This window comes from Sitodiplosis mosellana, unplaced genomic scaffold, assembly GCF_009176505.1.
Source record: "Sitodiplosis mosellana isolate CC-2019 unplaced genomic scaffold, AAFC_SMos_1.0 Smas_scaffold_6197, whole genome shotgun sequence".
Lineage (NCBI taxonomy): Eukaryota > Metazoa > Arthropoda > Insecta > Diptera > Cecidomyiidae > Sitodiplosis > Sitodiplosis mosellana.
In genome coordinates this window covers 7,127,996-7,155,158 of record NW_022601438.1, presented here as the reverse complement: position 1 = coordinate 7,155,158, position 27,163 = coordinate 7,127,996, and the positions used below count along the sequence as shown (strand labels likewise).

The window sequence follows — 27,163 nt, the reverse complement described above, 5'->3', positions numbered from 1 at the left end:
AACGTATAAAATGGAAAATGAAATGCGCGCGTACACTCACATTTTATTGTACTGCAAATAGATTCGGCGAATCCATACTCGACATTTCCATTCCGGGTGATTTGCAGTCAGTTGACATTTCTATCGACGACAACCGAACAAGAAGAACTAGCAGCGGATAAAAAAAAAAACAAACAACAAAAGCACGTCTTGTATTTTGCAGTGTGTGTTTGTTTGCTTCCATTCTATCGATTTTCTAGTATTTTGTGTATTTGTCGATAAAATAGAGACAAAAATAAAACAAGTCCAAAACTTTATTTTGTGAAGTTAATTTCTTTTGAAACGAGATAAAAATAATTCGTGTATATGAATTTCAAACATTGTTTCGAAAAGAATTGATAATTTATTTGCCGCAAAGTGGAAGGAAAAAAGAGGTTTGAAGCGAAAAAATCTAACAACGACTCCAATTAGTGAAACAAAACCTCAGAATAGTATTCATAGAACGAAAAAGAAACAGAAACATTTACTTGATATTGAGTCTGTTTTTTTTTTTCTCTCTATCAAACAGAAAATCTTATGAGTTCTCCTTTATTTGAGGAAAAGTTCCATAAATAAATCGAAGAAAAATAGTTTCAAAGTGTTGAAAATGTGGATTTTTTCAAAACATATTTTTCATTGACATTTATTGTAATTTGCATTGCCACACGATGAAAAATATTGCAGCCCGTCAAAAATTATGAATTTAATTCGATATCGAAAGGAGTGAAAATAGTTTACGCATACATAACTGAGAAATAAATGGGGTTTTTTTCTGTGGAAAACGAGACAATTGGCTCCATTGTTTTGGAATTAAAAGGTTGAAAAACTTGGACTCAAAAGTCAATTGCGAAGAAAAAGCAATTGACGGAAGAAAAAGGGAAAAAAACTTCATCCATATTGTTTGAATGCGCTGCAATCTCGCAGTGTACGAGAAATTCTTACGAAGCGTTTTGTGTTTACGTGTTGTTACCATAGAAACCGTACCGTAAAATATCTGCTGGATGGTGATAGGATAGATTCCGAAGACGGCGAGTTGTGTGTAGTGAATTTTGAATGCGCGCACGGAGCCCATGTGCCCACCGCATCAACGCGAAAAGCATTTAGTGAAATTGCATTCCATGAACTTGAATGCACAGAACACACATACACACACACACACACACGTTGTGTGCCTCTTGTCTAGCGAATGAAGAACCTCATACCACTCACAATCGTTTCGAAATAATCACACATACAAATCGACGACAAGAAGAAAGAGAGAGGGACAGAGAGAGAGAGAGAGAGAGAGAGAGAGAGAGAGAGAGAGAGCGTGAGCGCAGGAAAAAAAGAACCAAAGCAATAACATATACACGCGGGGCACTGCCGTTGTTTTCGTTACATACCGAAAAAAAGACTTAGAAATAGAGAGTCATTGCTCTCAAAGGTTGCATGCAGCCGACAAAAGTGAATAAGTGAGATTGTATAATGTGGTTATAAATAAATGAATAAAAAGGAAGAAAGGACCTTATAAAACGCCGTGATATTTCCCCTCTTTTCTTCCTTGCCAATCCCAACGAACAAAGAGAAGCGAGTGAGAGCGAGCCATGCGAATCAAAAGGGCACTTTCGTGATATTCATTCATTGACATTCGAAAATGGCATGAAATTGTAAGAACAAAAACCGAAATTACAAAAGGCACAAAACGACACGAAAGTTAAGTAGCAGCGACAAAAAAAAACACACACACAATACGAATACAATAAAAGAGAGGCTACGGGGGAAAAATTGACATGCACGCCAAATGCGATTTGGATAGTTTGATTGGATAATAATCGTCGTTGTCGTTGAGACAAGAGAGAGAGAGAGAGAGAGAGAGAGAAATAAAACGAACATTTTATTCGCTGCGCTTTGTTTCGAGTCGGAAATTAAAAATAAAAACATTTTTCGCTTGGTATTTGTTGTTATTGTTGTGTGATGCGGTGATGCGAAGTTGTTCATTCGAATAATGTGGCCGGGATTTGAAAAGTTCAATACCAAACAGGATAATTCAAGTCAAAATGAAACAATAGATCACATCTCAACAATTGCCGGCTCCTTGGCTTCCATCGGAACTGAACACACTGAATCACCGGTAAGCCATCGGAAGCACATAAATGTGCCCAGATTTATTTTCATCTTTTTCTTCTTCTTCTTCGTTTTGTGTACGTCACTAATTCGAATCGCTTCTTTGTTTTTCACGTTATGCTATGCAGGGCTTGGATGATCGCGTCTACGATACAGACCATACCGATCTCAATTCCGATTTCGACGAATCTGAACTGCGCCGTGAACTTCTAGAAGATGTAAGTGAATACTTTGATTGAGATGTCAACCGAATAATAATGAAGTTACAATACAATGACTACTTCGTATTTATGGTGGTTCGTTGAAAAAAAAAAACAATTCACTTTAGTAGCTACTCTGCAGCTGGGCATTCGTTTAAATTCTTTGAATTTGGTTTTCAAAACAGTACCCATGAAATAAATGACATTGAGCAACATAAAAGAGCTCAAATGAGATGCCAATTCTCCATTCTATTGTTTTAATTTTCGTTTTCGATTCTATTCTCCAGAAATGGCGTCAACTCTTCGATAAATTTGATCCGGAAGGTTTTGGCGAGATACCCGTCAATGATTTCTTAGTTGCCTTAAAATCGCCTGAGCTTCAATCGCAAGTGCCTTTTAATAAAATTGAATTGCTTTATCATCGTGCATTGAAATCAAAAGAGCCAAACGGAACGGGGACAATATCATTTCAGGAATTCGTGAATGTGGTGAGTTTTTTTTTTGATATCTTTTTTTCCATTCTTCCCCCTTTTGTTTTCCTCAACGCCAAAAAGAAAACACTAATTTATGCAATACATTTAAAAGATTTGACCATAAAAACCGAAAAAAAAACAACAGAACAAAAATTGGAAACAAGAATATGTGTCATGCTGGTGAGAATGGATTAGTTTATTGTTACGGTTTTCTTCGAAGATAAATCAAATTCTTTGAAATGTAATCGGTTTGCAAATGTTTTGAGAAGAACGTGATCAATTCGATGGGAAATGGTGCATAAAATTTTCGAAAACTATTGGGAAAAGTCATGGAACACCATAAAATGCAAAACTTTCAAAAACCATTGCACACGTCTCTTCTGCTTTTTCTTCGTTATGGTGTTTGGTTTATGAATGAGTGTGCGAAAAGCGAAGACGTGACTTCTGAACGTAATTCATGTAGAAAACAAAAAAAAAGAAATCAGTTTAAAACCGAATGTCCGACAACAAGGCAGAACAAATAGAAGAATAATAACAAAAAACGATGAACAATACTCGAAACGAACATTTACATTTATTGTTGTGATAAGGTAATATTATCCGGTGTGTAGGGCCAAAGAACCGCATGCCAAGCTGCCATAGACATAGAGTGAGAGAAGTGCATATCAAATTGACATGTTATGGAAAACAAGTGTGTTTTCATTTATTTGACGTAGTAAACGAAATGAAAAAAAAAATATTGTGTTCAAACATAAAGCAACCGAAACGAAGGACAAATTTTGAAATTGAGCTGACCAACACGTTTTTAACATTGCGGTCGTTTTACCTTTTTCGGGGTTTTCCCGAGACTATATGTATTTTTTTTCTCGAATCTTTCTGTGTCCTTTCGCTTCTCTCGACACACCAAATTATGAGCACACTGTGTGTAAATCAGGCGCTCAACATCGATCCTTTGTAACCTTTTTACACGCACTCTCTCTCTCTCTCTCTCAAATATTCGTTTAATTTTTTTTTTCTCGAAACTTTACTGCACTGAGCAAATAGACGAGGAATGACAATGACAAATAGGTATGGTCTTGCCAAGACACTGATACCGACCGAAAATACGAGAAAAAAAAGCACAACATCAGCAGAGAATCGGAGAGAAAGAGAGAACAGGCATGAGAAAATCTGAAAATGGAAATGAAGCCCGAGGATAAATGCGGATTTAAATAATAATTTTATCAGGTCGTCGGTTTTTTTTTAATTTGCGTCCACAACGACGCAAACGTGTCGGTGCACTGCTAAAACCCAATCATGTATATTTTTTTCTCTATTTGGTCTCTCCCTTTTTCTCTTTTTGGCTATCTCGCTCGCGCTCTCTGCTCATTTATTATTGCATCTCGGCGTTGCTATTTCGGATGCATTACAACATACACCATACGGGATGCTTGCATCATATTCACAGTGTATTTTCGCTTTTACGTGTCTAAATAATGGGCATTTTTGTGTGTTAATTCAAGAGTTTGAATACCGCTCACGTACAGTCTTTTCTCTGTTCATTTCGGCTCTTAACTGCTGTTGCTGCTGCTGCGCTCCCTCTCATCGCAGGATACAGAAAGAAGAAGATGAGGAAGGCAAAAAAACACACGTTCAATTTAAATTTATACGATCCGCCGGTTGTGCGTTTCATATATAAATGGGGCGCAAAAATTTACGACAACGACAGCAGCAGCAGCAGCAGCACGAGCAGTACACGGCATTTAAAAACAAAGATGAGAAAGTTGCTGAAGGGAAACGGGATAGTTTCCCACAATCACAATCGCAATAGAGAATATGGGAGACAGAGAGAAAAATGGAATTTTTATTTGCTTGCTACATTTCATTCATGGATAGAAAAATATTAATGCCCCCAACGTAAGTAATAATGCTGACTCTGGCCTTTGTTTGTCGAAGCGGGGCAGAGCAGAGGGAAGAGAGAGAGAGAGAGAGATGATTTAGAATGGGCATGAAACACACAACCACAGAGAGAAAGGGAAATTGGATGCTTACAATTTCAACATCAATTTCGAAAAGCGAATATACATTTTCTCAACTAATTAACGCGTAACTTATCCTGTTTATACGAAACCGACAGGGTAAATAGACCCTCACTCACCGTCAGACCAAAATGACAGTAAGGCGAGTACATACATAATATTTTGTGATTTTATGGAAAATCATAAATAAACTTTGACATTGACTCGATGTGCTGAGAGATAATGAGATCGCAGCGTCTGCGTTGCTTACCGTTTCAACGAATTTCAATTAACCATCATGAATGGTGGCTCTAATGGACCAGACACAATTGTATCTGTTTGTGAACGAATCGAAAGGGACGTTATGTATCGATGATTGGATGAGAAATTGATACTCTCTCTCGCTCTCTACATCTATCTATCGGCCCTGAATTCATTTGCGATTCTCATCAACCAAGAGAGAAAGATTTAGAGACACAGATAATGGAATAAAAATTCGAAACTAGTTAATAGAAACATTTTCGCAAATTGTATTTATTTCCGCACATAATCTGAGACTTAACATTAGAAGAGAGGCAATATACGTTTGGGAAAAGGAGAAAAAAAAAACAAAAATCCATGCAGAAATTTGGGAATGGGTTCAGTGGCCAACAATGCAGTTCAGGATATTCTATCTGATTTGGTGGTGTTGTTGTTATATTCAGTGATATTTGCCTACGATTTGTGTGTATGTTTATGCCGATGCTGTCCATTGTTTGGGTTTGGTTCACTTTTCTCTCTCTCTCTCTCTCTCTCTCTCTCTCTCTCTCTCTCTCTCTCTCAACAACGACAATGACGACGACGACACACTAAAAATAAGAAGCAACATAATACAAGAGATATATTTTTTACGAAATCTTTGTGTCGTGTTGTAAGCGATTTTGCTGATTTTACTGATTAGTGTACTGATGGACAATGAGCTCAAAAATACAGACATGTATATATATATACGTTTTTATGCTTCATCTTCTCGTATATGTACGGATTTTTTTTCTGTTGTTGCTTCATTCTTGCTTTCTTTTTTGTTGTTGTCGTTGCCTTCGTGTATTTTGATTTTTGTCTCTCCTTCTGCATCCCGCATATCATCTTGTTTACATTTCTCTCTGGTCTTGTTGGCTACATGCATTTGGTATGCGAATTTCATGGTCCATTTCATGGTGACGTTATGTTTGTGGCAATTGAATGAAAAATTTATGAGATTATCGGGTGGATTTGTGTGTTTTGTACACTGCCATTCATTCTGTCTCGTTCACACTTTCATTCTGTCCGTGTCTCTCTCTCTCTCCCTCATTCGGTGTGTATGAGTCATCTACACCGATGCCTCCGTATACACACAGAGGCACCGAGAGGACAAGAGATTGACACACAGAGGCAGAGATAGAGTCAGAGTCAGAGAGCATGTCAGAGGGAGACAAAAGCATAAAAGAATGCCCACGTAAATGCATGAATTAAATGCATGTCGTCATCCAAAAAACCAATCATTTTTCAATCTATTCCACTTTATTCTACTGTTTTTGTTTGCCAAAAATCGCATCGGCAAAGCCAACTAACTACTCCATCAATGCGAGATTGAATGCACAAAAGAGTGACAAAGATGGAAAATGAAAACGACAAATTTTGACAATGCATGCATACCAATCATACCTTTTTGATAATCCACAAAACACATATAGCCATTGAAAGCCATTGTAATCGCTCATCGGCTCACATCAAATGAAATCCGTTTCAACGACCGACCGACAGATATACAGAGAGAGAGAAAGGGAAAGAGAGAGTGAAATTTTTTCGAGCCACAATTTTCAATCGGCCAATTTCAATGGCTACTTTTGTCAAAGCTATCAATCGCATTTTGCAGATTTTGTTACAATTGGTTTGTGTATGTATTTTGTGGCTGCAAAGCAAATGGAAAGCCAAAAGCTGAAAAAAAATCCGTCGTTTTTAACATTATTTCCAAATCCAATATTTTGTGCACATATTTCCATTCGTTCATTCTGGCTATGTTTGTGTGTGTGTGTCTGTTCTGTTGTCTCTCTGTTTTGGGCTGAAAAGCCGCAATTTTACGGTTCACAACTATTAAAGGATAATGAGTGCAAATTTAGTTAAGTTCAATTGTTCAAAATGCATTTTCCCAAAATGCCAAATACACACAACAGAGGCAATGATGATGATAATAATGATGACCCGAAAAACGACAAACAACGGCCAATCCCGAACCTAGGGGCATTTCTCACACAAAAAATTTGAGCAAATGTGCAGAAATGTCTATTATTTCTTCTTTTTTATTGAAACTGTAAGAAAATGTACTGAAATGACGATATTGCTTGAATAAAAGTGTTCTGGAAGTAGGTTTCAGTGGATCTCAAGGATCGTTCAGAACTGCTCCCGATTCTGGAAGTGGGTTTTGGTGGATCCTCAGGATGGACCAGATCCGGTTTGACAATGCCCTGGCCCATCCTGTAGATCCACTTCCAGAACCGGGAGCAGTTCTGAACGATCCTTAAGATCCACCAAAACCCACTTCCAGAACACAAGTTCAGTGTAAATGAACATTTATTTACACGAATAGATAAAAATTGATCGAATCGGACCGAACAGAAGAAATTTTTCAAAATTTATAAGAATTCATTCATTCTTTTCGTGAGAAATGCCCCTAGTCCCGAACAAAACTCAGAAAATCACCGTAATTCTCTTAGTAATATTATCAAGTATTTTAACCGATTTTCCAAATCTGTCTCTCTTTGTCCCGTCCTCTATGCGTCCCCGAGTGATCATTTAAATGAATAGAAAGAGATTTATTAAAATAAATTAGGTTAAATGTAATCGTATTAGATTTTGCACATGAAATATTCACTAATCGCCGACAGATTGATTTGGATACAGTTTCCAGGGAAATTATTGATTATGCTGGTTTCTTTCTTTGCCATTTCTGTATTATGTGTGTGTGTGTGTGTGTGAGATAGAATAAAAGTAAGATTTAGAAGATGAATAGAGCAAAGAGAATTGTTGTCATCCGATTTTTGGGTTTTTCTTCTGGCTGTGTTTGTCCACTTTTTTCGCCTAAGTGGATTACGATTTATTGATCGCAAGCAGAAAAAAAAAACAGAAAACAATTTGCTTTTGTCTTCGCGAAATGTCGGATTGGTTCGATCTCTAAAATTGATTTTGTGGAAACAAACGGTCACACGCAAAATGGTCGGATTCATTTAAACTCTGAATTCTCTTGATTAATCAACATAATTATTACGGATTTAACTGTTGTATGATGCCAACTTCAATCAGGCTGCGTTTTTTTCCTTCTTCTCTGTTTCACATGAAGCATCTTAATTAGAGCTTAATCACAAAACCCCAAGCGATTTGCACTATTTTTCTCTTTTTCGCTTACATAAAACGGTGTTTGTGCTGTCGTCCAATATAAACAAAGATTTGTCTCGAAGAGAGAAAGAGGATAAACAACAACAACATGACAAGAGAAAATAATTTTATTCGAAGTCACACAAGTCGACATCGATACGAAATGTTAAGAAGGAAAAAAAACTACAAGACGAGAAAGAGAGAGAGAGAGAGAGAGAGAGAGAAAGGACAAAAAATAGTGCTGCTGAGAACCCGCAGTGTTTAAAGCAAACCGACATCACATTGAAGAATTCACGGCAAAGAACCGAAATACTCATTGAAAAATGAAGAGAAAAATAAGAAAACAGAATTGAAAAATAAAAATGACAAAACTTAAAGGAAAGAAAAAACAACATCATTTTTTTTGTCAATGAAAAAGGGAGAAATCGCTTTTTTCTCATTCGTTTTTGTTATTAAAACTTAATAAGATGTTATTAAAAACACACTGTGTTTGTTGTTTTGTTTTATCTGCGTCGATGATAATAATTTTTTTTCTCTCCTCTGTCTGTCGATGAATTTTCCTAAGGGAAATCGAGTGTGTCTCTGTGTTAAGTACATGTGTACTGTGTCGAAACGAGTCACATTTCATTCATTCCCTTCTTTTTTCTTTCTTCGTCTTCTGGAGTGAAAAGAGACGTTTTTTTTCCTTCAGAAATTATCATCAGGTTGCCCTTAACTTTGCGTTAGATAAACATATTTATAAAAAAAGGACATACGTGAGAACTTAATATAAATAGATCATGAAATATTTGAGTGCCACCCGAAGAGGTGGAAAATTGAATGAATGAAAACGACGACGACGATAATGAAAAAAAGAACATATATGTGTGTACAACACTGACAAATTTATTGAGTTGTTGGAACGAGCACGCCGATGGGTGCATCGAATCAGCTTTGGTGTTGAAGTAACAATGAGCCATGGCTAAGTGATTGTAGTAGGCAACTCAGATTTGAACAAGACGGAACAATAACAACAAGAAAAAAAAAATGTAGAACATGTTTTAACGAGTCTCTCTTCTGAGCATGTGAGATTCACTCGGTTTTATCGAAAAAAAGGAATGAGCGCAAAAAAACCCGTGCGTGTGTGAAAACACAAAAAATAAAATCTAGGACAATTGAAACACCGAAAAAAGAATTCAAAAAATGGAATGAAACAAATATTCCTGCTTTTTTTGCTTTATCTATCGCATATTTTTCTCTCTATCGTCATCATTTACTCTTTGTAACAGATATGAATGGTAGGTATGTGTTTGGGTAGACGAATTAGGTGTGTATAATTTTAAACAAGTCATTTTTATAAATATTGATACATTTTTTCTTGATCACTTATTTTTCGAGTTTGGTGTAGCTCCTTTTTTATCATTTGTATTGTCATTTGTTGATGTTAAAATCGGCCGTGTCCAATACGGTGCCCGAAAGGGAGAAAAACTAGGTGAGCAAACAATCGCCACCATGAAATAGAGTGAGGCAGCGGGATGAAAATGATATAGCGATTAAATGCCGAAATAAACTCTGGAACTTAAGAATGACTAACGGGCGAAAGGCGAAAAGGCCATTGGCTGTGCTGTTGAGATTGAGACAAGGAGAAACGAGAGACACACATACAGAGAGAAAATCTATCCATCTATATAAAATGGCTATGAAATCGAACCGAATCAGCGGGTGGTTGACGCTAGCTGTGACTTTGGTCCATGCCGAAATCTATGAACGATATTGCATCTGATAGCCAGCACACATATTGTTTGTTCGTTGTTTTGTGTGTGTGTTTTTTTTTTCGTAACCATTTTTCACCTCTACCGTGTGTGCGATCGCTCACATCATATTTAGCGCTTCGATTCATTCGCACTGTGTTATATGTGCCTTCCAAAATATTAGCTATTGTCCCATAGTTATGCCGTTGATAAATTTGTTTGCATCTAATGTGTGCTTATGAAACACACCGAAAACATCGAAAAGACCACACAATTTTTTTTTCTCGTTCCTTCGATTCATTCATTCATTCAGATGGCCTCTTTCTCTCTGTCTCTTAACTCACTTTCAAGTCGGATCATTGTGTCGTTCCTTATGTGCGTTGTATACGTTTTTCTTTCTTTCTCGGCAGTCTTTCGGTGTTTAGCTGCTTAGTTGTTCTAGGTGTGTGTTTTTGCTGTTTGTTTGACTTTTTATCGTGTACATTATGTTATACATTTTGTGTGTGTGTTTTTTTTCAAAAAATATTTTTCGGTGAGCTGATCTCGTCACGTCTGCTCTTGGTCATCCCAATAAATGCCCATTATTCAAGCTTATTAGCCAACTGCGAGGAAATCGAGCGATGATGCCATAATGAAAACACATAATGAAATTGTTCAAGGTGTACAATCCGAATTTATATCCGAGCCAAAATTCGAAATCAATTGTGAACAATTGAATTCTCTCTTTCTCATTTGCTCGACATATTTTCTTTTATCTTTTTTGGTTGGTCGTCGTCTTTTCACGTTTGTTCGTTCTTTAATCGGCCAAAATAAATAACGAAACATTGTAACTTCATTTGTTGTTTTTATTTTACTTTATTTCGCTCTCCTTCACCATCTCTCTCTCTCTCTCTCTCTCTCTCTCTCGCTCGCTCTGTGTGTGACGGTGTCACCCATGCATCGAACAATGTGCAAGCAAACAGACCATATATACTAAACTCTGAAATTCCACAAAATCTACGTACTAATAAATAATACACGCACACCGAAATGAAGACCAGGCACACTATTAATCGAAACAATTAGCGGCATTTTTTTCAGATGTCGCTTTACTTCTGCTGCAATGCGTGTATAAATGTATGTGGTGCTCTTCCTCAACAAGTCAAACGGCAAACAGTGAATATATATTTGGATTATTTTTAGTAGTAGCAAAACGAATTGAAATGAGCACCGAACGGAACGAGACATATCAACAGCAGCAGCAGCAACAAAAAGGCAAAGGCCCCCAAAACGATCATTCGGCCGCTCTTCTCACAATAAAACTCATTTCGATCATTCACTTTGCCTGCCTGCTTGGTTGGTTTTTTTCTACTCTCTATGTCTCTCTCTCTCTCTTTCTTTCGCTCTCGTTTGCCTGTTGCCGTTTTCTTCATTGAGTAATTTCAAGACGCGCTTGTTTACTCTTTAACATGCGCTCACAAGTCCAATTCCCTGTGCTGACAGAACCATGGCGAGCAAGCGCGCTCTCGCGCACTGCTGAAGCTGTTTCGGAACAATAATTGGGTGCGACTTGCACGACAATAGGTGGTCTTCATCGCGTTTGGTCGCTGTTAAAATGAAACGTGAATTTTAATAAATTTGCCAAGCAAGATGAACAACGAACAAACCGATTTCAGCAACAGCAACAGCAACAGCAACAGCAACAGCAACAACAGAGACGAGCAAACTGAGAACGAAGCAGAAAACCGGCAACAACAACAACATCAACTACCTCATTTAATTTAATTTAATATGGGAGCCATGAGCACGTATTGAACCAAGATGAAAGCGAAACGAAGTGGTCAACACATACGGGCAACAACAATAACAAAAATCACAACCGCATATTTGTCCGTTGACTGGATTTCGGTTTGGGTCAATTCTTCCTTTCTTCATCGTTTTTGTTCATTTGGTATCATTTCATGGAAGCGCTACGAATAAATACTCGTATAAATCATATTCAACTAATTTACATTCAGTTCAAAGCCGAGTGCATATTTTTGGCCCGGCGACGAGCGCTTCCTTTGTTCTCCGATCAACAACAGCATACACACTCGAAAAAAAAAACACACGACCGTGCTGATATTTTAAACGTTAATTATTAGCGCAATAAATATCAAATCGTTTCTCTATTCGCACCACCGCCAACGATGGAATACATTTCGCTGACTCGAATTATTCGGCCAAATTATGAAAACACGTTGATTTGTCGTTCATTCCAAAAATTCGTTGAACTAATGAACTTTTCCATTTTGTATACGAAATGAGCTCCTTTTTTATCTTTAGTTGGCTCCGACATTCCCATTTATACAGCTAGCGATTATTTATCGCTTCGGAAGTGGTCGGAATTGAAGTGGATTCATAAGTGCATCTAATTGAACGCAGCAAATTAGTGGTGCTTTGGGAACAATTGAGTGAGTAAAGTGATGAATTTTCCTCGTCGTTTTTCTTCACGAAAACATCCTTTCCATTAAGCACGCACGTACTTTTCACGCCCAAACCTCTTTCTCTCTCTCTCTCTCTCTCCTTCTCTCTCTCTCTCTGTATCTGCTTCTCTCTTGTTCTCAACATACAATCACGGTGTGAATTAAACATATGTGTTGAGCATATATAATAACTTTTTGTGAGTTTTGGCTCACTCAATATGCAACAACGCTATTACATTGTTCGCTTCGTGTAATCTTGCGTTTTACTGCCCGGGTGTGTGAGTGAGTGCCAATGTGATATATTGGATACAATCTATTAATGGGATCACATTTTAGCCAGCTACTTTTCTTCTTCTTCTTTTCCTTTGGTTCTTGTTTGTAAATGATCTGTTTGTTGTTGCTATTATTATTATATCATGTTGTGCTGAAGAGAACAAAATGCGAGTAAGAAAAAAAAACCAACTACAACAACAACAACAACAACAACAACAGTATTACGAACGTTCTTCTTACTAGAAACGCGCACGCACAACGCCACAGATCACTCATTTACATTCACATTCACATTTGTATTTCAACACAATGCCTAATCTATAATTGTATACATTCAGTTGGCTCTCTTTCCGTCAGCCCATTCGTTCGCTCACTCTCTATTTCCAGTAAAAACAAACACACCGGGCCCGGCACCGCCGAAAGTGATCGGCATGTGTTAAAAATGTGTGTGCGAGTGTGCATGATGCGACCGGAGATGGAAAAAGAGAGCGCACGAGCGTCCGGAAAAGCGACGAACGTCTTTCTTGAAATGTATGTATGTACTTAAGAATGAGTGTTCATCGGACCGAGAGGAAACAGCAACCGACGAATTAAAAATTAACCAAAGAAATGCACTTTAAGTAGACAATTAATTTTTAAATGAAGCCGAAATGCATAAATAAACACACTTCCATACGTACACACATGCATACGTGCACTAAATAAATACAGCCGATTGTCGGAACTGAATTGAACTGAAAGGCCGGGACATGAAGCGACCAAAGAGGAAGAAAAACAACCAAATCAAATACAAACACTATCTATCTGTGTATCTGGTGTGCTGATGTGATACATAATGCAAGTTTTTGTGTGTTCCTGATGTTAAAAAATGAGGAAACCGCGGCGCATACGGTCAAAAAGGAGGAAAATAAAGGCATTCACAATATCAAAGTGATATGATGGACCATAAGACACGTGTTTTAAGCTTTTCATATTTTGAGAGAGTCTGAAACGGAATGTTTCGAGAATGCTGCCGTTCGTTTATTGTGGGGGGCAGATTTCAGTTGAAAATCCATTTCCAATTTCATTCACACCTTCGAATTAAGAAAAAAAAAAACGAACCAAATTGTATTTGTAGACAAAAAAGCATGTTCTGGAACGCATAGCAACCGACAGCAGACGGCGCAAAGTGCACAAGCACATACCGTTAGCGATAAAGCATATCATCACACACAGCGCCAGCGATGATATCATAATGTATACAGTCGATCATTTTTTTCCGTTGCTTGTTGCTGCTTCTTTTTTTTTGCTTCTCTCGTGTGCGTTTCATCATTCAGATTCACCGTTGCTGGTCTTTTTTCCCTTCTCTGCATGTAATTCTCTGGCATAGGCCATGGCCTAAGAGTTTATATATGCGATGCATACTGTTCATTCGGCTGTAGCGTTTGTTTTCGCCTAGTCAATGGAAATCCTTTTCGTGCACAGACACAAAAGAGACCAACAACCAGATGCAAGCTGATAGAAAAAGAACGACACGATAAGTGAGTGAAGAACCGAAGGAGAGAGAGAAAAATACACACATACACAAGCCGTCGAGTAGCTGCTGCTGTTGCTGCGGCTGCAACAGAGAGCACGTGCCTTGAGCCTCTCTGTTTAAACATGATATTTGATATGATGATTATTTGATGTTGAGATTACAATATATAGAGTGAAACCGTCGGAAGAGCCAAGAACGATATTCAATTGAACTCGCACGCATTACGTTAAACGGGATCAACAGCGTGCGCATTACAATACAAGAAACTAAAGCCAAGGAACACAGAATGAGGAGAGAATACATGAATAAAAATGTTGGTCTTCTCTCTCCCTCTCTCTCTCTCTCTCTCTCTCTCTCTCTCTCTCTCTACATTTCAGTCTCTTTGGCGCATAGTTTCGGAAAAACCGTAAACCACTCATAAAAACACTTATGAAGTGCGGTGTAGAGAGTAAACGAGACATAAACTAATTCTTCATTTTGTCCACAATACCGAATGCGAGCTGCACATTATGTTAAAATTGTGAATTAGTTAAAACTAAGGCATTTCGGTGTTTTTCGTCACATACATACACACAATCGCTACTTCTAAATGGCGGAATTAGATGATTCGAATAACAAATGAGCAGAGGCTCTCATCACAAAGACAAGTATAACAGAACAGAACAGAACAAACGAACGACACAAATGATGACGACGACGACGACGACGACGACGACAACGACAAAAAAATGTGCACGAGATATAAATAGTGCACTGGGCTTGAAACATCATCAACTGCCATACATTGTCGATTGCACACGCACCTTTGCCGAAGAGCGAGCACACTTTTCCGTTTTCAACAGCGCATAAGGAGCAGATGATATAGAACATGATCATATTTCAAAATACATATGGTACATATCGTATCGTTAATTTGATATGTTCTTCAGCGTACTTAAAATATAACGGCCCGGCCCGATCGGGGAAGAAAAGGAATGAGAGCGAGTGATAGAGAAAGAGGGCGATAGCAATTCAGAACACCCAATAAAGTGCATGCATATTAACGTGTCTGTGCCTCCAGATCTGTTTAAATATGATGAAATATTTTGCGCATACACATTTATTTTTTTTTTTCATTCGTTCGTTCGTTCATCTGTTCCTTTCGTGTTCGTTCCTTTCATCCACTTTGAGCAAATATATTGTGTTTTCTTCGTGAATTGAGAATTAAAAGAGAATTTAAAAGAAAGAAAGAGAGAGAGAGAAAGAGGAAGAATCAAGTTTTGTAACTTCCTCCCGGAGTTGAGTGGATGAATTTTGTGTTGGTTGGTCTTGGTTTTTTGTTTGGCGATGGTTGCGTGTGCATACTTGTGCCATGCCATCCAGATCAAAATACACGGCAAACTGTAATTCACCATATCTATCAACAGAATGAGAGAAAAAAAAGAGCGAAGAAGAAAACAGCCATGGCATATATCGTGGCATAGAATCGATAATTTTTTTCTCGTTTTTCCTTTTCATCGAAAATTCAGTAAAATTTTTTTCTCTTTTTCTTCTTTTCATACGATACGAAATCCAGCTGTTTCCTTGTGTACACACACAGGAGCTAACAAACTCTGTGCTAGCAAATAATCCATAATGGGTTTCAACTGCTTTTTTTCTCTTCTACCTCATTCACAATTTAATTATATATGGATCGCTCGTGTTCACTGTTTACATGTTGCTAAACAAATTTTTTTTCCTCACCATTTCTCTATTTTTTTTTTTTTTCAACAGTAAGCGTGATGCTAATCAGCATCGCTACCAACCTCTTTCGCTTTGTATGTGTGTGTGTGTGCGTCTTCTTGGCCAATTTTCTGTGCGTATGCTTTCGTGCTTTCACAACGGTTTTGTTCGAAGAAACGAAAAAATTTGTTTAAATTTCCAGACAAACAATTTATGTTAAAACATCTTGAACATTTGTTCAAAACATTCATTGTCATAGATCAAGCGGTTGTTCGTTCGGTCGAACAGCAAGATTAAAAGAAGAAGAAGAAGAGAGAGAGAGAGAGACAGTTCTAGCGAAATGTGTCGCAAGTAATTTGAGATATTTATTACCTTGCACAGTTTAATCACGATTGAATTTCACGGGATCACAACCAACTAACCAACCAACCAATCTCTCCCTTGAATCCATATTTGCCCCTTGACAACAGATTGACGTCAATGATCGAAAATGTGATCGGCGCACAGCCAAACCGTTTTTTCTTCTCCTTCTTTTCGTTCCTTTCAATTTTTGGACATAAAAAGTGTGTTCACCAAAACCGTATGTTTGCCGTTTGGCTTGTGCACAATTAATACAAACAACAATAGAAAAATGCGTTTCGAGCTTCGTCTCTCTTCCTGTGTCTCTATCCTATGGCATATACACAGGATGTTACCACTAAAACACCGCACCGAATTTTTAAAACCGAGACAAAAAGAAATATAAAATACACAAAAATCCGTATTGAAAACTTATCAAAACCCATCAAATCGATCTACGCAACACATGCGCATATGCACAATTATTTGCCATTGTTTTTAACATCTATCGCTCTTCATCGAAAACACAAAACAACTAGAGAAAAATGGGTAAAATCAAAGAAGCAAAGAGAGCACGCAGAGGAAGGAAAAAAAATGGCAGACGTGACGGTGCATCGGTATTTTGTTTGCCATGAGCATCAGAAAATGTAATCAAAATAATAGAGCGCATCTATTCAATAGCAAATGTGTGTTGTTGTTTCTCTATCGAATGGTGGTGGTGGTGCTGCTGCTGTTTCAGCGTAGAATACAACATATGTAAAATTGGCTACCAGGTAGTAGCCACTTCTACGCACGCTACTGTCGGCAGAATGCAGCAGAATCTACACAGAGGTAATAATGATTTGTAACTACTATTTGATGCGTATCAGCGCTTTTGATGAATCAAACAACTTCGCCGTTTTTTTTTCTACTCTTTCTATCTCTTGTTTTTCGCTTTGTATTTCTCTCTTCTCTATTTTGGAATAACATTTTGTGTTTGTTGTCGAATTTTTAATCACTTTCTTTTCGGTTATCCTCTTGAGTGCGCCGCCGTTGACGCGCAGTTGGTCGAGTTGGTTTGTTTTGAAAATAAATGATCGTATTTAAAATCCTCACACAGTCATTGTGGAAAATGCAATCAGAAACGAGTATGTGTTTGTGTTTGTGTGTGTGTGTGTATGGCATTCGGTTATACCCGTTAAGCTGCCGTTAGGAAGCACACAAGGAAAACACCATTCGGACGGGACCAACGAGAATAAAATGTTGAAAAATTAGTGTGTATCTAGCGTTTATAATCGATGTTTTTAGTAGCATAGTCATTGCCACCACCATCACTACAGCCGATGCAATGAAAATAGCCTAACCACATTATATCCAGAATGTGCGGTTGCAACGAAGCAAAGCGAGAATGAAAACAAAAAATAGCAACTTTTTTTCTCTACCTTTTTTTCCCTCCTTTTTGGAGGAATGTTTTGTTTAAATAAATGAGACGAGCGAAGTGTTGTTGTTTTTGGTTTCCCTACAGTACACAACTGCTATTTTATAACTGCTTTCGTTTCGTCCTTTAATTTCACCGTTTATGCACATACACACGTATATTGCGGCCATCAAAGAGGAATTTAAGGAATAATATACGGTGTAAAATGAGTGATTTTCTTCTCTCGCCTGTTCCTTCTGTTTTGGGCAACAACCACTGAATTAGCATGACGGTGTGGATTATTTTTGTTAATGTACCGTTTCATATTATCGCGCAAACTGTTGATCGCTGAACGGATGGATCGATCAAATCGATCTCAATCAAAGAAGAAAACAAAACCACAACTAACATTCCGAAAGACTTGTCTATTGTACTAGCTCTTGTCTAAACAAATTGTCAAATGGTCGTCGGGGCGTCCTTAAAAACTCATCGAAAGCAGCAATTTCAAATCAATTTTAACGTTTTGGTGTTGTGTATTTCTGTCGAAAAAAAGAATATAATTTTACTTTATTATTACTACACCATGCGGCTTTTTTTAACAAACAAATTTATCGATGAATGAAGAGAATGAAGCCGGGTAAATAAGCAACAACAACAGCAGCAGAAGCTTAAGACCTGATAATGAATGACGCACCAGCGAATTGAAATGTGTGTACGTAGTGCACATGTGCCATATATGAAGAAAAAGAACACACACACGAGAAGATCTTCTGTGGATTTGGTGTGTTTTATTTTTCATCTTTTTTTTACGCTTTTTTATTCGTTAATACGCAACTTCTGCTTAAACTTTGACACTGAGGCTCGTGCCAGACATTTGTTCCAATCATAAATGTGAACTGGTACGCTTTTCTTTCTCTTTCTTTCGTCATTTTATATTCGACGTTTGTTTTTTTTTTCTGGTTCATATTCGCTTCTGTCTCGTACAGCATTTCCATTCCAGTTGGTAGGAAATGGTTGTGTTTTTTCTCGCTCGCTCTTTTCTTCTGCCGTTTTTTTTTGTTGTTTGTCGTTGTTGTTGTGTGATCGTGCATCGGTGCTTAAGGCTCTTTTTCACATTTACTTATTACGTATTAAATGCGATGCATGCTATGTGTTGTACCGTATAACAAGTATTGCTGTTGCGTATGCAGCCGAACAAGTTTGATTTCGATGCACCTGCACTCAAACTCAACAAGAGATCATAAAATGTTTGGAGTGAGGACGAGCATTTGTGAGCTGCATTTTTTTTTCTTCTTCTCTTTTCATCATCATCTTCTTCTTTTTTTTTTGCTCCGCATTTCTTGGACTTGAATTCATTCGTTGAGTCGTTGTGTCTCTTTCCGGCCATTTGATTGGATCGATTGATCGATCGGTTTGGATGGTTGGTTCGAAGTGTAAGCACGCGGTACATTTGGCAAGATATCAGCATATGCTACATGTGGTTGGATGCGTCCGATATTGATATCAGTCCGAACAATAACAACACCAGGAAAAAAATAAATAAAAATGAAATGGTTTTGCTATGAACACATTCGGAGATCCAGATATAAATTATTTACTTTATGGCCTCTGAAAATAGGTGTATTGTGTCGAAAGAAAGGATATCCTATATCGATTGTGAGCAGCGCACGCGCCTCAACATTTAAACCTACAACGAATGCATCCTGTACATTCCAGCCCGAATAAAAAACCACACACTCCATATACCATATGTAAAAAAAGAGCACAGAAGCAAATTAAAAACAGTAGAACAATGCAACATCGACATACAAACTAACCAAATAAAAAAAAATCCGTAATATGATTTCCTTCCTGCGTGCACAATTTAAATGACAATGAAACCCCGCAACGGATCTCTCTCTCTCTCTCTCTCTCTCTCTCTCTCTCTCTCTCTCTCTCTCTCTCTCTCTCTCTCTCTCTCTCTACCAAATGATCGGCGTTGACGTAGCACTTAAGCTGTCAGTACATGTTTAATTTTATTTTATTATGTAATTTAGATGCACATTTTTTGTTTGTCCTCAGCTCTGCATCGTGTGTCGTGTGTGTGTGTGTGTGTTTTTTTTCGCTCACATCGAAGCTACTTTCGTGACAAAAGATGTTAAAAACGAACAAATCAAGATAATAACGCTGTATGTTTCTTGTGAAATTGTGTGTCTGTCGCGCTGATCCGCCTTTTTGGTCTCTGTCTTCCTCTTTGTGCATGCTGCACATTCTTCGACGCACTCGAAAAGTATTTGGCGTTGTTGTTGTTGTCGTTTTCTGCTTGGTTTTTGGTACAAAATTCACAAAACTATTTTTCGTGTGTACGAAATCCAGTTCGCCTACGGATTTTCGGCGCTGTAAATATTTATTTACGGTTTTCTCTTCATTCACTTTGTCTTTCGCTCGCTCGCAATATCTCTTGTGCTAAGGAAAAGTATGCGCACCGTGTTGTTCTGCTGCTGTCGCTGCTGCTGCTGCTGCTGCACATGTGCGAATAATATAGAAGAGGTAGACAATCGGCTCAAATCAAATGGGAATCGCATCCAGAATATAATTCTCCGGCCCATGCGAATGGTGAACCGCATTTCGAATATTTAAACGGATTCAAATCAAACGTCGCATATTTCAAATACTATATACATAAGCAATGAAGCTTGCTTTCAAACCCGTTAGATTTTAAGGAAGAACGCATTCGAGGTTGTTCTTTTCGGTCTGGTCTCTCCACTACTTCTTTTTCGTTACGAATTTATTTCGAATGAATTTTCGCTTCGTCAAAGCCGATTTGATTAACGGTACAAAAACATGGGCGCGCACGCGGGCCACATAATAGATTCATGAAATTGAATTAAATGCAAGAGAATAGGCGCTATCATCAAATGCTAATTTTATGCCATTCTTTTCGCCCATTCAATTCAATAGCAATGCGGCAATGACCACAGGACAACAAGCTCGCTCTCTCTCTCTCTATTCTAAACATGGAGGCACACAACAAACCGAATGTCTTTCATTCACCATTTGAAATCGTTTCGATTTTTCGTAATAGATTGTGTGTGTGATGTTTCGAAATTCAGGCATCGATCGATTAGTAAATTAGGCACATCGCCTTTCATCACAACGATGATATCGTGAAAGCAATCGTAAAAGTTAATTGTTCGATGAAAATGGTTGATGTTGCTAATAGTTTTTGCATTTGATTCGAACGCAGTGTGTGTGTGCGTGTGATGTCAGCACTTTTCCTAATGAAATTGGTTTTCATTCTTTTTTTTTGTGTGTGTGTGTTCGTTCTCGGCAAGACCATGATTTCTGTGGTTTTCTTTTTGATGTTCGATTTGAAGAAGCTGATTTTAAGTGATGAAGAAAGAAGACTATTTCACGGTAAATTGGCTTTTGTTGCAAACAAATTTTCGGCTCATTTTCATTATTTCAGTTATTCTGTCTGCGTGTGAGCCTCCTGGAATCGTTGACGTTGCATTGTGTTTGTTGAACACAGCAAGAAAATACACATTTGATCATCCGATATTAAATGATAATCTATTAAGCTTTTTCACTTTTTTTCTACAGTGTTTATTTCTTTCACGTTCGCTCTCTTTATGTGCGAGCTGTGTCAGGCTGATTGAAAACGTTCGGTGTTCGATGCGGGGCTTTTGTTGAATATTACGGTGATTTTGTTTTTCTTTTGAATGACGAATTAGATAATTTTTGAGTAAAAGAGAGCTTACCAGCACAGAAGCCGAAAAAAAACTCACCCATTTCCAGGTCCAGGTGCATTGGATGCAAGTTGCTTCGGATTTGATATCGCGCACTGTAACCGATATACAAAGTAATTGCTACTCATATTTTGTGTATGATTTTCCAATTTATAATTGATTCGAATGTGTTCGTGGCAGTGGCAGTGGCGGCGGCTATTCTTACAAAACACCACAAACGTGCGGCTATTGACTGACTTAATGAAAATGCATTAGCAGTTCCATTATAAAACGCGTTTAAAATACCAACAAGTAATAATCTGGAAATAGAAGGAAAGCAGTGCATTTACTCATTTTTTCTCTCTCTCGTGTTGTTTGCTGTATGTGAATCGTTTTTTTTTTCTTCATCTTTTCGTTGGTTGATGTTTCGTTTTACTTCATTTTTTTGGCAATGGGTTCGTGTCTGCTCTGCGTGTGTTTAGTTGTGTGGTGTGATTGCTGAATTGCTGCTTGTGGTTTGCACGACGTGTCCAATTTTCCACACGAAACTTTTGCAAGCATTAAATGGACGGAAGGAGCGAAAATTGAAGAGAAAAAAGTTTAAGAAAAAAAAACAGTGAAGACACGGCACCGCATAGAGCGAGAGAGCGAGAGAAAGAGCTGAAACTCACCGAACACGATATGTTATCTTTTCTTTGTTATGTGTGATGTTTTTGGCTGCTGCCGCAACAATTTTTAGTTGTGCCATTTGATTTTGTGCTGATGCGAGCATATAATCAGAACGGAATTAAATACACACCAAGATAATAAAAAAGATCGTTGTTTTTAAGAGAGAGAGAAAGGGAGAAGAAAAAACAGCACACACCGCGTAGCATCCAGTTGTTGGTTTATTTGTATGCTGTGTGTAGATGTATGTTCTGTTCTGTTGTTTTTTTCGTTTGCTATTTTGTTCTGTGGTCGATCCACACCGTTTAACAATGTAGCCGAGCAACGCGGGCAAGAGAGAGAGAGAGAAGAAGAGCGCCGAAAAAAACGCCATGAAACATATCGTTTGAATAGCAGTCGTCGCACAATCGCAAATATAAAACGGAACAGGAGATGGAATGGAATGAAAAGCGAATGTATTTTGTGTGTTGACGAAATGAAAAGAATCTGAACACAGAACCGATCCCGATAAGTGATACAAGACGAACAATCCAAAGAGAGAGAGAGAAAGAGAGAGAGAGATATCAAGAGTGAGTGTGCGCACGTGAGCGCTCGCGCGCACTAGCCCATCCGATGTAAGGCAGCGAGAGAATGCAGAATAACACTCTCCTGAACCGATTTTTGTTTTTCGTCGTCGTCGTCGTCTTCAGCTTTTCACATGAAGGAAGGAAGACACATAACCGAATGTGTGGCGTGTGTGGAAGAGGAGAAGGAAGAGAAAAGATGCAAAGAGAGAGAGAGAGAGAGAGAGAGAGAGAGAGAGAGAAGTAGAGAAAAAAAATCGTACATTGTATGCAATATTCATTCGGATATTTTGGTATTTGTGGCTGTGGCAAAGGCCCCGGTATATTTTAATGCTCGAATGGTGTATTTCCGAAACCAGACCGATTTTTATTATAAAAATTGTGAATAAGTGAAGAAACATCTGCCATTTCTCGACATATATTACCTCTGTTGGCAGCGCGCTCACTCTCCATTCTACCTTCCCATTCATCCGTCGTAGTCTATGCAGCTCCGTCGTCGTCGTCGTCATCATCATCTCGGGCTCCTTTGGTATGTGCTGTTGTGCGATCTCTCGTTTCCATTGCTGCTGTTGCTGCTGCGAGATCGATGTAACATGTTTCACGTTTATTCCAGATCCACATCCACAAACGATACGCATTTTTCATTTTCATTTTGGCTCAGGCTCTTTTTTCCTCTCATTTTACGTTTTTTTTGCCCGTGTCGTTTTTTCATTTCGTTAAATACATATATATATATAAATAAAAATATGCGTGTTTGATTTCAAGCCGAATCCTTAAGATTTCCTTCCACTACACATTGGCCTCTCTGTAATTGAGTGTGTGGATGATTTTTGTTGTCTATCGTTTTGCTCCCCTTGCTTCAAATTCAGTTCGTATGCTGGCTGGCTGGCCGGCTCAATTTCATGGCCATCGCCATCGCTGAATATATGCATGCGCGCGGGCGCGTTTCCAGTAGTGCAGAGAGATGAAAGACAAATCAAATAGACACAAACATTTTACAGAGAAAATATTTTTTTTGCTACACATTTTTCCATTTATACTTCTACATTATTTCAAATCTCTTTTTTTTGTTCGTTCATCTCCATCCACTCCTTACGTACATGCCATGCTCTTCAAGCGGCCAAAATAGCGATCGTGTCGCACTTTTATTCGTAGAGAGAAGAAAAAAGCGAAATTATGTTTATGTTTTCGTTAATCTGGTTTAATATTTATTTCTTATGTTAAAAACTGTTCGGATTGGTTACGAGCGCGCGCATCGCGCTCATTTTCTATTCGGATTCGGATGTTAAAACGAATGTGCTCTTTTTTTCGATTGCTGCATTCTTTCAACATTGAAATGAATGCGTGCGTAGGTGCGTTCATAAGTGCACACGGTCCAAATCTCAACATGCACACGACACTCACTCTCGTTCTGTCTTTATCCGATGTGTACGCAGATGGAAAATGCATCATTTCTAAAAATTATTTCTACATTGCAAACAACACACAACATGCATACCATTGAAAATTAGGGGGCTGATTGCAACAACAACGACGACGACACAATCAGGCTTTTGCTCAAGAATGTGCCTCTTAACTCTCTTAAATGTGTACAGTGTGTTGCTGGATCATGTACCAATGCACTGCATGATCTTTGTCTTTTTCACCGAAAGAAAATAAAAACACACACGTACACATTTCGGATCCGTTTTTTTTTCGTTATTGTTGCACATTTTCTATTCACTATTATCATTGTTATCGTGCATCTCGCTGAAACAGCAAAAAAAAGCATATATGTATTATGAAAGTGAGCCATTTGGATACATGTAATACGAAAAACGTGTTTGTTTCCTGATCACCAATTCTTTTCAATAAACACGTATGACGTTTTTCGTTTTTCCTTCATTTTTTCCGCCATCGCCGTCGTCGTTGTCGTCTCGCCTGTGGGCCTCCTTCTTTGATTCTTTTCAATTTGCACACTTTTATTGATGCGGATAAGAATATTGCTTTTGAAAAAAAAAAACGGTTGAAAAATACCAGCAACGAGGGAAAGAGAGAGAGAGAGAGAGAGAGAGAGAGAATATAATATAGGTTTTGATTGAGCCACAAAAGAATTTATTATTTGCCTGTGTGTCGTTTGACTGCACACAGTGCAGTGTGCTGCATCATCTGTTTCACGCTATATGAATACAAAGCAATAAAAATGCGATCGAACGACGTCAATCTTCTTTAATCGTATTGCGCAAAGTTTGCTTTTTATTTGTTGGTTTTTTTTTGCTCTTTCATGCAGTCGAAATGTGTGAACCATTTCGGGGGATAAACGACACATACCGTCAATTAGAACAGTGATGATTGATAGCAGATGATGGAAGGCAATTTGAATCATTTGCAAAATTTGGCTTAATTGTATAATTATACAATTGACTTGGCTATTATAAAGCAAAATAGATGGAGTAAAATTCATAAAGAAAAAAGCTATATTCTTTAGTTTAAACAAATGATCTTTTCTTATAGAATCAGAGAAATTCACTTTTTTTTTTCATTTTAATTCGTCATTATTTTGAAATGAATTCATCATTGAAGATTACAATGACTCTGTCGGCTCTTCGACACTGTCTAATAGACCGATTTTCGATTAGCATCAAATTTCGTCGTCTTTTGCCTCGAATTTGTTCGTATGGGAAATTGGCCGTCAATCCCCTGGGCGAAAATCTATAAGGACGAAGCCGCATCGAAATCCAATACAATCGAATCCATTTTTCCGCATCACAAATTATACTATAAAATTGCAGACCAACGCTTAAAATATCCTTTTCATTGAACGCGGTGGCGCAGTAAACAAAAAAAAATATGACAAAAGTGTTGCCTTAACTGGGTTTATAGCGCGAATTTGGTGCTGAAAAAGGTGCCACATCGTGTTCAGCTTAACTATTTGGTAAAGTTTTGTAAATGTGCGGTTGAAAAACGAATGAGAAAAAAATGAGAAATAAATAACAAGCATAACACCAACGAGCCAATCAAAGCGATAAAATATTTATGGCGAATGGAGGTGCATTATTCGCAGTGCATAGGAATAAAAGGCAGCATGTAGGTGGAGTAGTTTGCAACGGCACACTGTTTTTTCTTCTCGCTCGCTCTCTCTCTCTCTCTCGTCATCATTTTGATGCGATGAGAAAAAGTGTGTATGCGAATTGGGTTGGAGTGGTTTGAATGTCGCACGAGTGAACGAAGCGAAGAATTGGGCGAGAACTTGATTAAGATTCTTGATGCAAATCACAGTCTCTTTTTAAAATGCTAATGAACGGAAGCAAATGCTGCTTTAGTGGTCGTCGTTGTCGTTGTCGTTTCTCTTCATTTTTTTCCCCATTCATATTTTCCATTTCGATGGCATTTTGCTTTTATTTTCATTTTTATATTTGAATTTTTGTGGCGGAAATAAAGTCATTTCCTCAAATAAAAAGTGAGCTGGAAGTGGATAAAACGATGGAAGCGCGCGATAAATGAAATGAGTGTTTATGAATCGAAATGGGAATGTGGCGGCGGCGGCGATCGATGACGCAGATTCGATTTGACGCTGACAGTGTTCAATGATTGTTGTTGTTGTTGTTTTTTTTTCGTTTCATTCCGCCGAATTCAAGCGAATCGTATTAAAATTCAACGAATGTATTTGACGAGCTGTAAAATAATATCGAATGATCACCACGAAATAAAATGCCGCGACCACATTAAACAAAACACACAAAACCAACGAGAGAATGAAACCAAACGAAAGAACGAATAAACTAACGAACGAAAAAAAGTGAATAGGAATGTTTTTTTTTACTCGGAAGCAGAGTCAGTGCGTCCGGTTATGGTATCGGAGGTGAAATATGAATAAACCCATAATGAAATATCACGAAGGTGCCACTTTGTTCAAAAGAAATGTCGATTAAAATCTTTGGTTTTGTTGAACAACAACAACTTCAACCAAAATAAGTCATAAAAATTGGCCGATGCACCCTTTTCGGCATTTCATTGGAAATCCTTTTCATATCACACCATTCCATTCCCATCGAATGAACATTTAGCCGTATCAAATGAAGAACGTTCTTTTTTTTCCTCCTGTTGTTGTTGTCGTGGTTGGTTCCACTTCATTCATTCAAACAATCACACACTCACTTAATGACCTGGTCGAATGATTCAGTGCATAATAGAATGCGCGCACTCTGAAGATTCGGCTCAAATGTGAAAACAGATAGTGTGTGAGAAAGAGAGAGAGAGAGAGAGAGAGAGAGAGAGAGAGTGGAGTAATCTTTTTTTCGGTGAGCACGCATATCACGACACAATGCGTTAAATTTACGCCTCGTAAATCGAATGTGTTGATCAGCTGTCATACTAATTTATAGGCGTTTTTTCTGCTTTGTGTTCGCATACCATGCTTAAGGAGTGTGTGATTTGGTGTGGAATTATAGCCGCTGCCAGAATTATGCTTTGACGCCATTTGAACGCACTGAAATATGATGAGACAACTGTCAGAAGCGAAAAAAAGGAAGAAAAAAAGAAGGTTAACATGAACTAGACTTTGATAGATCATAAAAATTGGACACGACAACACACACACACACACACACACACATAGAGAGAGAGAGAGAGAGAGAGAGAGAGAGAGAGAGAGAGAGAGAGAGAGAG

At 38.0% G+C, this 27,163-nt stretch overlaps 1 protein-coding gene across 1 annotated transcript in view; it reads left to right on the top strand.

The window, feature by feature from the left end:
• LOC129577385 (protein rhomboid) overlaps positions 1-27,163 on the top strand; it is a 67,068-nt gene continuing 39,905 nt past the window's right edge. Inside the window, exons 1-3 of the mRNA XM_055464315.1 lie at positions 1-2,128; positions 2,250-2,339; positions 2,609-2,809. Coding sequence (XP_055320290.1) covers positions 2,003-2,128; positions 2,250-2,339; positions 2,609-2,809 — 417 coding nt within the window. The 5' untranslated portion in view covers positions 1-2,002. The remainder of the gene's footprint in view (positions 2,129-2,249; positions 2,340-2,608; positions 2,810-27,163) is intronic.